Source organism: Bos javanicus, chromosome 1, assembly GCF_032452875.1.
Source record: "Bos javanicus breed banteng chromosome 1, ARS-OSU_banteng_1.0, whole genome shotgun sequence".
Classification (NCBI taxonomy): Eukaryota; Metazoa; Chordata; class Mammalia; order Artiodactyla; family Bovidae; genus Bos; species Bos javanicus.
This window is the reverse complement of record NC_083868.1, coordinates 10,328,209-10,343,510: the sequence shown is the minus strand read 5'-3', so window position 1 is coordinate 10,343,510 and position 15,302 is coordinate 10,328,209. Positions and strand designations below refer to the sequence as shown.

At 39.4% G+C, this 15,302-nt stretch overlaps 1 protein-coding gene across 1 annotated transcript in view; it reads right to left on the bottom strand.

Annotated features, from left to right (window-relative positions):
- Window positions 1–974: 974 nt before the first annotated feature.
- Window positions 975–15,302, bottom strand: part of CYYR1 (cysteine and tyrosine rich 1) — a 141,730-nt gene continuing 127,402 nt past the window's right edge. The window contains exons 4-5 of the mRNA XM_061423768.1: window positions 2,148–2,309; window positions 975–1,055 (exon numbers count right to left, since the gene is read on the bottom strand). Coding sequence (XP_061279752.1) covers window positions 1,051–1,055; window positions 2,148–2,309 — 167 coding nt within the window. The 3' untranslated portion in view covers window positions 975–1,050. The remainder of the gene's footprint in view (window positions 1,056–2,147; window positions 2,310–15,302) is intronic.

The following is a 15,302-nucleotide window of genomic DNA, read 5'->3' as shown; positions in this document are numbered from 1 at the left end:
TTCAGTTCAGTTCCTCTGTCATGTCTGACTCTTTGAGACCCCATGGACTGCAGCATGCCAGGCTTCCCTGTCCATCACCAACTCCCAGTGCTTGATCAAACTCATGTCCATTGAGTTGGTAATGCCATCCAAACATTTCATCCTCTGTCATCCCCTTCTCCTCCCACCTTCAATCTTTCCCAGCATCAGGGTCTTTTCAATGAGTCAGTTCTTCACATCAGGTGGCCAAAGTATTGGAGTTTCAGCTTTAGCATCAGTCCTTCCAATGAATATTCAGGACTGATTTCCTTTTTGGATTGATTGGTTGGATCTCCTTGCAGCCCAAGGGACTCTCAATAGTCTTCTCCAACACCACAGTTCAAGGACATCAATTCTTCAGTGCTCAGCTTTCTTTACAGTCCAACTCTCACATCCATACTGGATACTGGAATGGGTGGAGTAGGTTTCCATTTCCTTCTCCAGGGGATCTTGCAGGGGTCAAACCTGAGTCTCCTGCACTGCAGGTAGGTTCTTTACCACTGAGCCATCAGGAAAGCTCTTAGGTGGAAAGTTAAATCACTTCAAAAAAAGGACTCAGACCTTCATCAAGGCACACAGGTACTGTATCCCTGCATCAAGGGAGCAGGTACTGCTCCCACATGGGAGTAGGAGAAGGGCATGGCAAATTGTCAAGGCTGTGGATGAGGGGTCAGATTACTATAGCAGGATTTCCCACCAATACAAGAATAAGTTCTCAGTAGGCAAGCAGCTGGCCAAGGCTCTTCCAGGCGTATTAAATGGGGCCTGAGAAACAGAACCAAGACAATTCTCAATTACAGTTCCTTATAGAAGGTTTTCTTGGTTGGGACTGAATCAGTAACTGGTTGGGACTGAATCTGACAATTGAAGAGACTGATTCTTGTAGGAGGAAGGAGCTGCAGAGGGGTTGGAAGACAAGGACTAATATAGGTTGATCATGACATAGGGTGATCTGGCTTAACTGTGCCCGAGGGGATTCCTGGGACACGGGCCTCTGAGTTGCAAAACTGAGAGTCCTGTTTTAACTGCTGGTCATCCTATGAAAAAATGTGTTTGATAGTCTTGGTCAAATGCCTCCTCAAGTGTTGCTTAGGGTTAAATATGAAAAAAAAAATCCTTATGCAAAATGTTTAATGTAGTACTTTCTGAAATGTGGTAATTTTAAAAATAATTTTGGGAAGTAACTAATATTCACTTTTTACTGACATATCTCATCATAGAATCTGAGTTTTAAAATTGAGATGGAAATTAGATGTCATTTAATTTTTCATTGTGTAAATGATAAAACTGAGAGCCAGAAAGACTTGAATAACTCAAGTTTGTATAGCTCCCAAAGGGCATGCAATTTTTTTGAGCCCAAATTCTTTGCTTGGCCTCATCAATTTTTTTCTGCATCACCGAAAGATTCTTCCCTTTTCCTCTTGTCAAGGGCCTTTAGAAAAAATCCAAAGGGCTCTCATTATGATCAAAATAACATTTTTTGCCTCTTTTTTTGTCTGTATGAAATGATGGATGTGAACTACATTTCTTGTGGACATCATTTCACAATATATGAAGGTCAAATCTTTATGCTATACACCTTAAACTTACACAGTGCTGTGTGTCAATTATATCACAATAAAATGGATTTAAAAAAGTGAGCTTTTATCACACGTAGGCTAGCGGTTCTTCTTTTAGTTAGATTTCTTCAACCTTCTTCACAAGTTTCTGGTAAAATGTACCATAGAAATCTAAGGATATCGGTGTAATGTTTCTTTGACAATTATTAATGTGGAGAACTAATGGCATGAATACCATTGCCACCACTTCTGTAGTAGAAGAGGATATGAGGCAGTGGTTTAATTCTAGTTTCTTAGGTGGGTTGAAAGGAAGAACGCCATGAGTTCAAGAAGTCCAGCAGTTCTTCTTGGCTCCTGGGTATCTCTTTAAAGTCGTACTGTAAATCTCTGAGACAGATACTTAGCTTCGGGGTCAGTCAATTTACTCTTTGCTACATGTTGTCATTTTGGTCACTGCCTGGGCTGTAAGTCATATTCAGGCCTTGCATTCCTGCAAGTAGGAAGAGAAATCGAATACTGCACATCCACCAAAGCTTCGACCCCATAAACTGTTACGAGAGAATTCCATACCTGCAGAGTGAGTGAAAATGACAAAGAACTCGTCAAACTTCAAAGTTGAAAAGAACAAATCGATTCCAACTGGAGGGTCAGTCTGACATTTTTCATTCCATGTATTGGCAGGTCCATCGTGTTGAACATGTTCAGAGTAGCTCCAGGGGGAATTGTCTGCTGCTGAGAAGCACAAGCAGAAGGATGTTTTGAACACGTTCATGGATAAGATGTGTGTATACTTTAAAAATGCTTCAGGTGAGTTTGGGAGAAAAAACAGTCCAGATTCTTCACTCCTTAAAATGGACACTAGTGGACTAGCCTTGAAATAGCCCTTTGGTATTTAATCTGGCCCTGTTCAACGTTGGATTGAGAATAAGTTAGATCTGGGTTCAAGTTGAAAATATAGATTCGTATTTTGGCACTCAAACCAGTGAAGTTATTAAATGATGGGTTAAATAATTAAATACCATCACCAAGGATTCTGTTTTTGTTTACATGTTATCATTGATTTAATTTGGGTTGAACTGGTTGATTTCTTTGCCCAAACAATGCCTTGACTACTTTGGAATTTAAAAATATATATTATTTTTTTATAAAAAACAAAAACAAAAAAATCAGTTACTGTTCCCAGGAAAACTGTGGATGTTTTGAGTGGTAAAGAAAGAAAACATTTGTTACAGGGTCCAGAAGCTACATATGTGGGACTAAAAATGTCTTCTTCCATAATAACCTCAGTTACAGGAAGGGAAATTGATGTTTCAAAATTGAATGGTTCATCTTCAAAATTCTAGGGAAGTTTTTCTGAATTACCCCAGAAGCTAATCTTAATATTAAAAATCTCTAGGGAGTTCTAAAATATCCCTTGATGATGAATAGATAATCTCTCATGAGAAGTTTTCTCTATTTAATTTGGTTAATGTCACCTCTATCAAGCCCCAAGTTCACTGTTATATAAGTAGTAATAACCAGAGTTTCAGGCTTCAGTAAATACAAGGCCTATTAAATACAAACTAAGTGAAGTTCATTGCTTTTGCTACTTAATAAGTATTTAGCTTAAAATAGTCACCTTATTTTTTTCTCTAGTATAAAACCTAGCATGTATTGTTAAAGACAATTAAAAGTTAGTTTCAAGAGAAGATCAAATTTAGATGGTTAATATGCCCACACTGGAACTGGGAGATTGCTTTCTCAGAAGGAGTAAAAGTTTTTCTCTGTAATATATTGTTTTCAATAAAGAATCAGTCGCTGTATTAACTATTCCAATATTCATTACAAAGGAAAGCATAATAAAACATATCTTGTCAGATTAAGAAGCTCCTGAATCAACCTTTGGAAGACAAAGTGGAGCTTCTGAATAAACAGATTATTATTATGTAGTGCAATGCTAGCAGGCAACCTTAATTATACTTTCTCCTAATATGTGATAGTAATTCCCATGAATTATTGTGAGTAAACATTGGGATGGCAACCAACAGAATAATTTTTAAAGTAGTCACATTGCATAGTAGTTCCTTTGCTTTGCTGTTATGCTTAAAAATACCTAGTTTTATCATTTTCCTTAGTTTGATCCAACTCATATTTGATTTTGTAATCTTATCAAGAATAAATCCCTATGTAGTCAATGAAGCACAGAAAGAAAGTAGGGAGAACACAGCTCATAGATATTCCCTGTGCAAATGAGAAGCACCGTTTCTGCATAGACAGAATAGAGATTGAGGACCTGTATGTATTTTCTTGTGCTGTCATACTGTGGGAGGAAGGCAAGCCAAATCCATCTTCTAGCCTCAGTTTTCCCATGTGTGAAAATGGAAGAATTGGAGTTAGCAAGATTATCTAAAGTAACATAAAACACTATAAGTGAGACAGGCTGGGACCTGGGACGCTTCACTGCAGTGCTGCAATGCTTGCATCTGGACAACAAAACACAGCAACAAAATACAGAGAAGCTGTATGGGACTAAAAATAACAAGCATAGTTGGGGCAGATTCTGGACCAGAAGATAATAAAAAAAAAATCCAGCTGCCATTTCTGAAGAGCCAGGAACAAAAACTGAATATAGGAGCAAAAACAGGGTACTGTGCTTGACCCCTGCACTCAGTACCACAAAGGTGTGGGCAAGCTACCTAACCACCCCTCCAGCCTGATCTTCTGGATACACCCCTCTCCTCACCTCACATAAGAAACACCAAGAGGGGAAGTAGTCAGGTACCCATGTGAGAGTTAGACCGTAAAGAAGGCTGAGTGCCGAAGATGTGGTGCTTTCAAACTGTGGTGCTGGAGAAGACTCTTGAGAGTCCCCTGGACTGCAAGGAGATCCAACCAGTCCATCCTAAAGGAAATCAACCCTGAATATTCATTGGAAGGACTGATGCTGAAGCTGAATCTCCAATACTTTGGCCACCTGATACGGAGAGCTGACTCATTGGGAAAGACCCTGATGCTGGAAAGATTGACAGCAAAAGAATAGGGAGACAGAGGATGAGATGATTAGATAGCATCACCGACTCAGTGGACATGAATTTGAGCAATCTCTGGGAGACAGGGAAGGACAGGGAAGCCTTGTGTGCTGCAGTCCACGGGGTCAGAAAAAGTTGAATACAGCTTAGCGATTAAACAACAAGGGGGAGTGAGAAGGGACCCTATTGGTTGTTTCTGCTCCCTCCTGAAGCCGGTGCAGCAGCCCCGATAATGTCTTACCTGAATTTCTTGTCTGGCCTGTAGTCAATGTCTCTTGCTTGGGGAAGACCAAGAACCCTGGTTGGTATCATAACTATGTATTATGCACAAAAATATTCCTGAAAGTTTTCATTGTAAATCCAGAATATGTGAACAGAAAATTAAATTCACTAGGTGAACTGATTATAGGAAATGTCATGGATTAATCTTCCTATAAAACAGGTTTTTTATCTCTCATGCTTGTTTCAAATGTAGCAAAAACCATCACTAAAGGAAGTCACTGTGTTTATAATAGACTTAGTGAGGGTACACAAGGTTTCCGGATTTTTTGATATGAAAATCTGTTTTGTAGCCTAAGTTTGATATAACTAGAAGCAGGTGGGGCCATTTTGAGAAATCTGACAAAATCAAGGAATTCTTCCTCTGAAATGATCTCACAGAATTTGTCTGGATTCACCTGAATGTGCTTCTAGACCAAGGTTATTGCTAAAATATCACAGAAAAGTAAAATGCCTTTGTCAGTTAGTTTAGTAGTCTGATGTATGGTACACACCTTTCCTTTACTTTTGATATATAATCAATTTAAAGTCACCAGAAGTATCTTCTAACCAGAAGTTTCATCCCAACATTTCTGACATGTACTGTCTAAAACGTGACCAACATAATATGATGATTGCTTTCTGAAGTAAAAGTGCTATTTCTTCTATAAAAGCCCCGTTTATGAGCAGATAATCTAAGACAGGCTTGACTTTTTAAGGTTATTTCTTAATGTGACAACCTTGCCACAACTAATGTATTTTTTCCCCCAATCTATAGGACTGGAATCAATCTGGATATTTAGGTCTTCTTATTCTTACATCAAATAAGATGTTCTCACATTAATGATCTTATTTAAATTTAGATTCTGTTTTATTCTTAAATAGCCACTCTGTTTGCATGATTCAAAATTCAAAAGGCATAAAAGAATGTTCACTGAAAACTCTCTCTTCACCCCATCCTTCTTCAGCCACCCAGTTTCATTTCCTGAAAACAGCAATGCCACTCGTTCTTTTATTTTTGGTTGTACCATGTGGCTTGTGAGATCTTAGTTGCCTGACCAGGGATCAAACCCAAGCCCTCAGCAGTGACGGCGGGAAGTCCTAACCGCTGTAGGAAAATCCCTGTCAGTAGTTCTTTGGGGATTCTTCCAGAGAGACTTTATGCTGCATGTACAAGGTTGCTCAGTGGTAAAGAATACACTTACCAATGCAGGAGTCATGGGTTCGATTCCTGGGCAGGGAAGATCCCCTGGAGAAGGAAATGACAACCCACTCCAGTATTCTTGCCTGGAAAATCCCATGGACAGAAAAGCCTGGTGGGCTACCGTTTATGAGGTCGCAAAAGAGTTGGACATGACTTAGTGACTAAACAACAACGTAGATATAAATAGACTGTATGCTGGGGACCTTCTAATCAGTCACGTAGAATGCGCCTTAAAGTTACCTGATTTCCCAGGTGATGTTAATGCCCTCATACTTGCACATCGTGCGTGCGTCAGAATGGCTGGGGCAGAATGGTGTCCCAGGCAGTACAGTAGCAGCAGAGAAGCCCTAGGGCAGCAAGTGACAAGTGGTGGCATGGCTACGGAGAGGGGCTGAGGGGCTACACAGAGTGGTTCCTGAGCAATAAATCACAGTAAAACAGTGGAGCCAAGAGGACAGGAAAAAAGGCTCTAGAGATGTCCAACACATTGACCATTTTGGCATGAGTATGCACAGTCCATCAGGCTTAAGGAGAGGTGGTGGTACTGAGATTCCTGCATGGATTCAGATTTTAATACATTCGCATAATTCTGGAAAGAGACGCATCTTGAGAATTTTCATTCCATGGACTTATTGTCCTACTAGACTTTCCTTGTAGGCGTTTGTGTTTGTGTGTGGCAAAATATACACAACTTACAATTTAACTTTTTTTGTTTTGTGTTGTATTTTTTTCTTTTTTGGCCATACTGTGCATCTTGTGGGATCTTAGTTCCCAGATGGTGGTGGTTTAGTTGCTAATTGTGTGACCCCGTGGACTGTAGGTCAGCAGGTTCCTCAGTCCATGGGATTTTCCAGGCAAGAATACTAGAGTGGGTTGCCGTTTCCTTCTCCAGGGGGTCTTCCAGACCCAGGGACTGAACCCGAGTCTCCTGCACTGCAGGCAGATTCTTTATCAACAGAGCTTTCTGGGAAGACCACAGTTCCTAGACTAGGGGTCAAACTTGTGCCCGCTGCATTGAAAGCACAGAATCTTAACCACTGGACTTCTAGGGAATTCTCTGAAATTAAAAAAAAAATTAAAAATTGAAGAGACACACATACACACGTATAATCACAGATGATTAGTGAATAATTTGTATAAATATGTTTCAGAAATTCAGAAGAGATATTTCTGTGGACCAGTAATAGGGGTGGTAATACAAAAAATCCCAGGAATAAGAATTCCTGAGAAAGAAGAAGAAAAGGAATGTAGGTTCTTATTCTTTCTTTCTTTTTTGATAGGTAAGAATTGGATTTACTTAGAGAGAAACACACTTTACAGATAGAGTGAGGGCTATCTCAGAAGGTGAGAGAAAGAGCCCTTTCTGAAAAAAAAAAATTAAGTATAGCTGATTAACAAGGCTGTGTTACCATTTCAGGTGTATAGCTTAGTCCTTGTTGGTTATCTATTATATATATAGTAGTATGAATATGTTAATCCCAAACACCGAATTTATCCTCCTTTTTCCCCTTTGGTAACCATACGTTTGTTTTCTATGATTTCTATTTACCACTTTCACCATTTTTAAGTGTACAATTCAATAGCATTAAGTACATTCACATTGTTGTGCGACCTTGTAAGCTTTTGTAGAAGAAATGCATGGTAGGAAGTTTCAAATTTTTGCTCATGTTGAAAGTTGCCATTTCATGCCTTATTTTTCATTTAGACCCCTGCTGTATTAAAAGACTTTGACGTCTTTCCATGAATTTGCCTTCTGCAGATCTAGAGAATGAAAATCACTAAAAGATGATGTCATGTCTGGAATTATAGAATTCCAGAAATGGCTGAAAATTTCCAGGAGCAAAAATAATTTGAAATGGCCATCATTTTACTCATCATTTTGAGAGGTGCCAAATTTTGGAAGTATCAAATCAACCCATTCAAGGAATATTATTAGAAAACTTTATTACAGCTTCTGTATACAATGCTTAAGGCAGTGTTTCTTGACTTTGGTGCTACTGACATTTCAGGTCAGATAATTGTTTATCATGGGGCTGTAGAATGGTTAGCACTGTTCCTAGTCTCTACCTGCTAAATGTGGGTAGCTCCTTCCCCAAGTTATGACAATTAAAAATGTCCCCATAAGTAGCCAAATGTCCTCGGAGCGGGCAGCAAAAATGCCCATCTTTTAAAACAGCTAGCTTAAGAGAGTGCATGTAGAGAAACCCTGATTTAGTGCATCATGTCTAGAACTAATCCCAATGTAAGCTGCTTCCAAAGATTAGAGGGGGATGCAGCATGATTGAAATATGGAAATAATTTTATACTAGTTGCTAAATAGGCATGTATCTTTCTTTTTCTCCCTTGCCTTGGCTTTTCTTCTTTCCTCAGCTATCAGAAAAGCCCCTACCCTTGCTCCTTGAAAAGAAAGCTATGACAAATCTGTACAGCATATTAAAAAACAAAGACATCACTTTCCCCACAAAGGTCTGTATAGTCAAAGCTATGGTTTTTCCAGTAGTCATGCACGGATGTGAGAGTTGGACCATAAAGAAGGCTGGGTGCAGAAGAATTGAAGCTTTTGGATCGTGGTGCTGGAGAAGATTCTTGAGAGTCTCTTGGATTGCAAAGAGATCAAACCAGTCAATCCTAAAAGAAAACAACCCTGAAAATTCATTTGAAGGACTGAGGCTAAAGCTCCAATACTTTGGCCACCTGATGCAGAGAGCTGACTCATAGGAAAAGACCATGATGCTGGAAAAGATTGAAGGCAAATGGAGAAGGGGGTGGCAGAGGATGAGACAGTTAGATGGCATCACCAACTCAATGGGTCTTCCCAGGTGGCCCTTGTAGTAAAGAATCTGCCTGCCATTGCAGGAGACTTAAGAGACACAGGTTCGATCCCTGGGTCAGGAAGATCTCCTGGAGAAGAGCATGGCAGTTCATTCCAGTATTATTGCCTGGAGAATCCCATGGACAGATGGAGCCTGGCAGACTACAGTCCATAGGGTTGCAAAGAGTTGGACATGACTAAAGTGACTTAGCAGGCATGCATGCATGCACTGACTCAGTGGATACGAATTTAAGCAAAGTCTAGAAGATAATGAAGGACTGAGGAGTCTGGCATCTTTCACAGAGTCCTTGGACAGAAGGTCAGTTTACTCCCTTTATTTTCTTGTTTTGATAGACAAATGCACATCATCCTTCCTCAAAAATGATTGATCTCCCTTTATCACTGAACATGTGTTAAACCTTATTCTGGCTAGAGTTTTGTTTTAAGATGAACTTGTTTTGAGAATCAATGGAGAGATACCCAGAGGGAAATTGCTACGTAAACTTCCAATGTAAAACTCGCTCCAACTGAGAAGATAACAAAAGCTTTGTCAACTTGCTCTTAATAGAATCAATGATAGACAGTTCTTGGAATTCACCCTCATGATACCTGAGTCATTTATTGACAAGCTGCTTTTGCTTCTCTGCAAATTTAGAGACAATGACAAACGTATTTTTTCAATAATTACCATGGATCTCAGCCTACATTCTTACTTGCAGGATTACTGAGCATTTAAATATTTTCTTGTGTTTTCCTTGGCTTTCAAAGAATTGTTTTGTTTGAATCTGAAAAAATTCACTTCTGCTTCTGCCTTACATTAAAAATTATTGACCAGTTTTCTGAAACTTCAAAAATTAAAAACCTTCCTTAAAATATGTGAAAGCAAAATTTTGTACTATCTATCAGTTCAGTTCAGTTCAGTTCAGTGGCTCAGTCATGTCTGACTCTGTGCGACCCGATGGACTGAAGCAAGCCAGGCCTCCCTGTCCATCACCCAACTCTCGGAGCTTACTCAAACTCATGTCCGTTGAGTTGGTGATGCCATCCAACCATCTCATCCTCTGTTGTCCCCTTCTCCTCCCACCTTCAATAGTTAAAATTTTAAATAACTATCTTTTTTTATTATAAAACTCATTGGGCTTTTCCTCTTGAAAGTAAAAGGAAAGAAAGAAAAATAGTACTACCCTTTCACCCAGCAATCCAGAGACAATTTTTAGTTTTTTGTATATAATATTTTAGACTTTATATACAGATAGTATTTTTGTTAAAAGCAACATGGCAGCACACTCTAAGTCTTCCTTTTACTGCCAATATAATGTAGATATAAATTAGCTCTGCATGACTCACTTGTGGTATTTGTGGAATATTTCCGTATGAATGATCATTATGTATTTAACCTTCTTGGATCATAATTATATTGATATTATGTTATCTTTATAATCAACGTTGTAATTATAGTTTTCATGTATACATCTTTGCGTGTTTATCTTATTATTTCTTTTAGATTATTTCCTCAGAGTGAAAACATAAAATCAAACCATATGTACATTTTGCTTTTTGGTGTATGTTGCCAGACTGCTTTCCGGGAAGATCTGTCCAATTTACATTCTAATAGGGTACGAGTTTACCTGTACCCTACATCTTTATTTGACACATATCTTTGGAAACAGTTTTTTTCAATGCATTTTGAAGACCACTCAGAGTTTAAAGTCTTGAACTGGCTTAGCTTGACTGTGAAAGTTTGTGATTCTGTCTACTTGAACAACAACCATAATATTCAACATCTTCCCAGAAGAAATCAGTTCAGTCCAATGTAGAAGTTAGTCTGGGAGTCCAGAGAGAGACGAAAGTGAATCATGTGTGGTTGTTGAGAGATATGACTCTATGAATTTACCTTATGAGACTAGTACCAACTTTATAACTTACTTGACTTTGGTTTAAGCTTCTGCCTTATAAATTCTGATAAAGAGCAGTGATGGTATTTAAGGTATTATATTATTTTTATCACATTCGGTGACAGAGAAAACATAGCCTCATTTCATAGTGCTTCTTCTGATGGAGTTATTTTTGAATTCTTTTTCTCCATCTGCTTTTGAGATGCCAGAGCCCAGGTGAAGCACAGTTTGGTTCTGGGTTTGAAGTGAGAGGGTTTCCAGAAATGAGGCCCACAGCTCTCATTTAAAGTGACTCCAGCTGGGCATAGAACATTCTCCTCCGGCGGAATGACACCCAGTCCGGGGCTGGAACTGGGATCTGGGCCAGGAGACAGCTAATGACACACTGGACTTGAATTTCTGGGTCCTGGGCAGTTCCATCCCTTGTGGGAAAGGCCATCCTTCTTGACTCTCTCCCTCTGCCCCCTTCCCCAATTCGCCTATAAAGCCCAGAGGACAAAGCCAAGTTGCTTTCGAACTTATGTGTGGACTTGCTGAAACTTTTTTGAGGGGAGGGGTGGGGGAGTAGTGGGGCCAGAAACCAAGATGTATTAAACACCTACAGTATTCTGGCACCATATGGAACTTCTCCTTTCATCTTTATAACAACACTGTGAGGTAGTACATTGGTCCCTGTTCTCCAGAAAACAGAACCATAGGATATACATGTATGTATATTTCACTATTGTTGTTTAGTCAATAAGTTGAGTCTGATTCTTTTGTGATGCCATGGACTGTAGCCATCCAGGCTCCTCTGTCCATGGGACTTCCCAGGCAAGAATACTGCAATGGGTTGTCATTCCCTTCTTCAGGGGGTCTTCCCAACACAGGGATTGAACCCATGTCTCCTGCATTGGCAGGCGGATTCTTTACCACTGAGCCACCAGGGAAGCCACTATATACATATATATATATATGTATACAGGTATACACATATACATAAAGGATACATACACACATATTAAAGCATTTTAGAGCTTTATAAATTCCTCATCCTCTTCCCTCTTTTCAAGGAAACTAGAATATTCTGCTTTTGATTGGCTACCTCTTAAAACATTGAGTGCTTTGGCAATTTCAATATGCAGGTCGATTCATTTTTATTCTGTATGTACCGAGAAGCTTGTGCATTCCTTCATGCCCACTCAGAAATATAAAATGGGAAATTAAGTCAGAAATCAAATGGCATTACTTCATTAGAATATAATCATTCAACCTCTAAATCGTCATGTTTTGGCTCTGAGTTAGGAAGCAGCATCATTGTTTCAGAAAAAAAAAGAGTTTTGATGGCAGAGACAGCAGTTTTCTGTAAGTGTCCATATTTATGTTCTTTCATTTGACTCATGTTATAAGGATAGCTTTCAGAGAAAACTGGAAAATGCCATGAATTATTGACTCAAGGGAAATGCTAATCTTACATTGAGAACCACTGTGGTTATTTTCAAATTTGAAGTTGTCCTTTGAATGTTTTATGTAGGTAAGGGGTTAAAATCTGGTAATTGATATAGGAAACATTTGAATGGTTTGTAAATTTTATTTTGTAATGGACTAATTTGGGGATGAAAAATGATTCATATTCATAAATATATGATGGATTCTCTGGACATCACCTCCATATCTATCTGGTATGATGAATGCTTAAGTGAACATGAGACACACACTAAATTACTCATCATTGAAAATGTAAAGACTATTAAATATTCATAGCAATAAACTAAAAGTTTACTTTCAGAAGTGTACAGCCTCCTTAAATTCATTTTAGAGGGAACTTATGGTCAAACCATATTTCTCATTTTTGCTTCCTATCTGCCCAAAACATGCACAAAAGATTTTAAATGTATTTATAAATTACAATACCTTTAGGAAGTAAAAGACCCCATGTTACATGGCAGTTCTGGCAAAAAAAAATGGTAAGGCAAAAGAACATTCATAAGAACCAAGGACTGGGCCTCCCTGGTGGCTCAGTGGTAAAGAATCTGCCTGCCAATGCAGGAGACACAAGTTCGATCCCTGGTCTGGGAAGATGCCACATGCCGTGGAACAACTAAGCCCAAGGGCCACAACTATTGAGCCTGTGCTCTAGAGCCACAACTACTGAGCCCTCACACCTCAACGACTGAAGCCCATGTGCCCTAGAGCCCAGTGGTCAGCAACAAGAGAAGCCACCGCAATGTGAAACCCGCACACTGCAACTAGGGAGTAGCCCCCGCTCGTTGCAGCCAGAGCAAAGCCTACAAAGACCCAGCACAGCCAGTAAGTAAGTGAGACTTTATAAAGATTCAAGGGCTTACTGCTTCTTGTATTTCTAATTATCTGACACAACCTTTCTTGTACATATTCACGGCCCATAAAAAGAATGAAATTGGCTGTGTATTTTAGTGTAGTATCATAGAGATGGTGAACAGTCAGAAGCATAGACAGAACCACACAAACAACCAGATTTTCCAGTCCAGGAAACTGTAAATTGGGTGATAGAACATCTCAGACTGAAGACCTAAGGGCTTCTTCAAATGAAAATGAAACTTTGACACTTAATCTTGTACTTGAAAGTTTTAATTCTGGATGTGCCTCGGGTGGGCAGGCTAGGAAGGGCTGAGTAGAGCTCGACCAGTATTCTCCAAGCATAAGGGGACATTTTAGGGATCAAAAAAACTTCAGGGAACCATTGCTCTGCACTTTGAAGTGATCCTAATTTTATTCCAGTACCATCTCTCTGTGAGCTACTCCCAACTGCTTTACCCAACAACCCAACTCTGCTCCCTGCCCCCTCAAGATCCAAAGCAGTGACCCAATTCTCAAAATTGTATTTATCTTGTTGTTGTTTAGTCATTAAGTCATGTCTGACTCTTTGTGACTCCATGGACTGTAGCCCACCAGGTTCCTCTGTCCATGGGATTTCCCAGGCAAGAACACTGGAATAGGTTGTCATTTCCTTCTCCAGGGGATCAAACTCACATCTCCTGCATTGGCAGGCAAATTCTTTACTGCTGAGCCACGAGGGAAGCCCCAAATTCCCAAGGAAGATACAAAAAGCTGTTTACACCTGTGAAGTTGTTAGGCCTTGCTAAAGCTAGCCAACCAACCAATCAACTGACAAACAAATCTAGGTATATTAAGCAAAACTAAATAAAAGCAGTAAGTGTTGGTCATATTAAAACAATAAATTAAAAAAAAAAAAGAACTCAGGTTTAGAAGACAAATGGTCTTAAGGAAGACTTTAGATGACATGAGTTATGAGCCTGACTAGAGCTAAAGTGCATATACAGCTATATTTTGCCTATTGGTGGTCTTGTTGGCCTTCTACATAGATGAAAATCACTTCTACTTCTTCTATGTTAATTGGTGTGATCCTCAGGCATGCTTCTTCCTTTGTCTAGGCTCACCTAAGCCACTTCCCCTTCCACTTCATCCTTCCCATCTTTGAGATAATGGAGTCAAGGTTAATGACTTCTAAGGTTGCATCTTGGACTGATTTGTCTTCACAGAACTTCCTATATTTGGAGTGGACAAATGCATTTTGTCATGACTGGTATTTTTCCTGTAGGGCAAATAGAGACTGCTGTAATCTCTGTGAGTCAAGAGACCTTGTCCATTTTCTTTATTGCTATCAACCCAGAATTTAGTGCCTGACATAAAATAGGTTTGCTATAAAAAAAATAATCCTATTGATTGAAAAAAAAATGCCCAAAGGGACTTCCTTGGTTGTCCAGTGGTTAAGACTCCATGCTGCCAAATGCAGTGAGCCTGGGTTCAATCCTGGGTCAGGGAACTAGATCCCACATGTGGCAACTAGCAGTTCACATGCCACAACTAAAGATCTCACATGCTGCAACTAAGACCCAGCCAGCCAAATAAATAAGTGATTATTAAAAAAAGAAAGAGAAAAATACCCAAATTCATGAATGAATGAGTGAATGAAAGTGATTTTTAAAGGTGTCCACAAATGTTCCAGGCTTTTGCTGTTCTTCAGTCGCCAAGTTGTGTTCAACTCTTTACCACCCCAAGGACTGCAGCACGCCAGGCTTCCCTGTCTTTCACGATCTCCCTGGGTTTGCTCAAACTCATGTTCACTGAGTTGGTGATGCCATCCAACCATCTCATCCTCTGTCATCCCCTTCTCCCCCCAGTCTTCAATCTTTCCCAGCATCAGGGTCTTTTCCAAGCTCTTTTCCAGGCTCTTTGTATCAGGTGGCCAAAGTACTGGAGCTTCAGCATCAGTCCTTCCAATGAATATTCAGGGTTGATTTCCTTTAGGATTGTCTGGTTTGATCTCCTTGCTGTCCAAGGGACTCTCAAGAGTCTTCTCCAGCACCACAGTTCCATGATTTTTGGTAACTTTCTGGAAAAGTATCACTCCATCCTGTGAAATCTACTGACTTTGTTTTATTTTAAACCTAGACCTGGAGATATCATTAGATCAGTGGACCCATTTTAGTAATTTTGTTTTTTCTCCTTATATAAGTAGAAAAGTGGCCTCTAACATTTTGATTTTCATCATATCTCATGGTTACA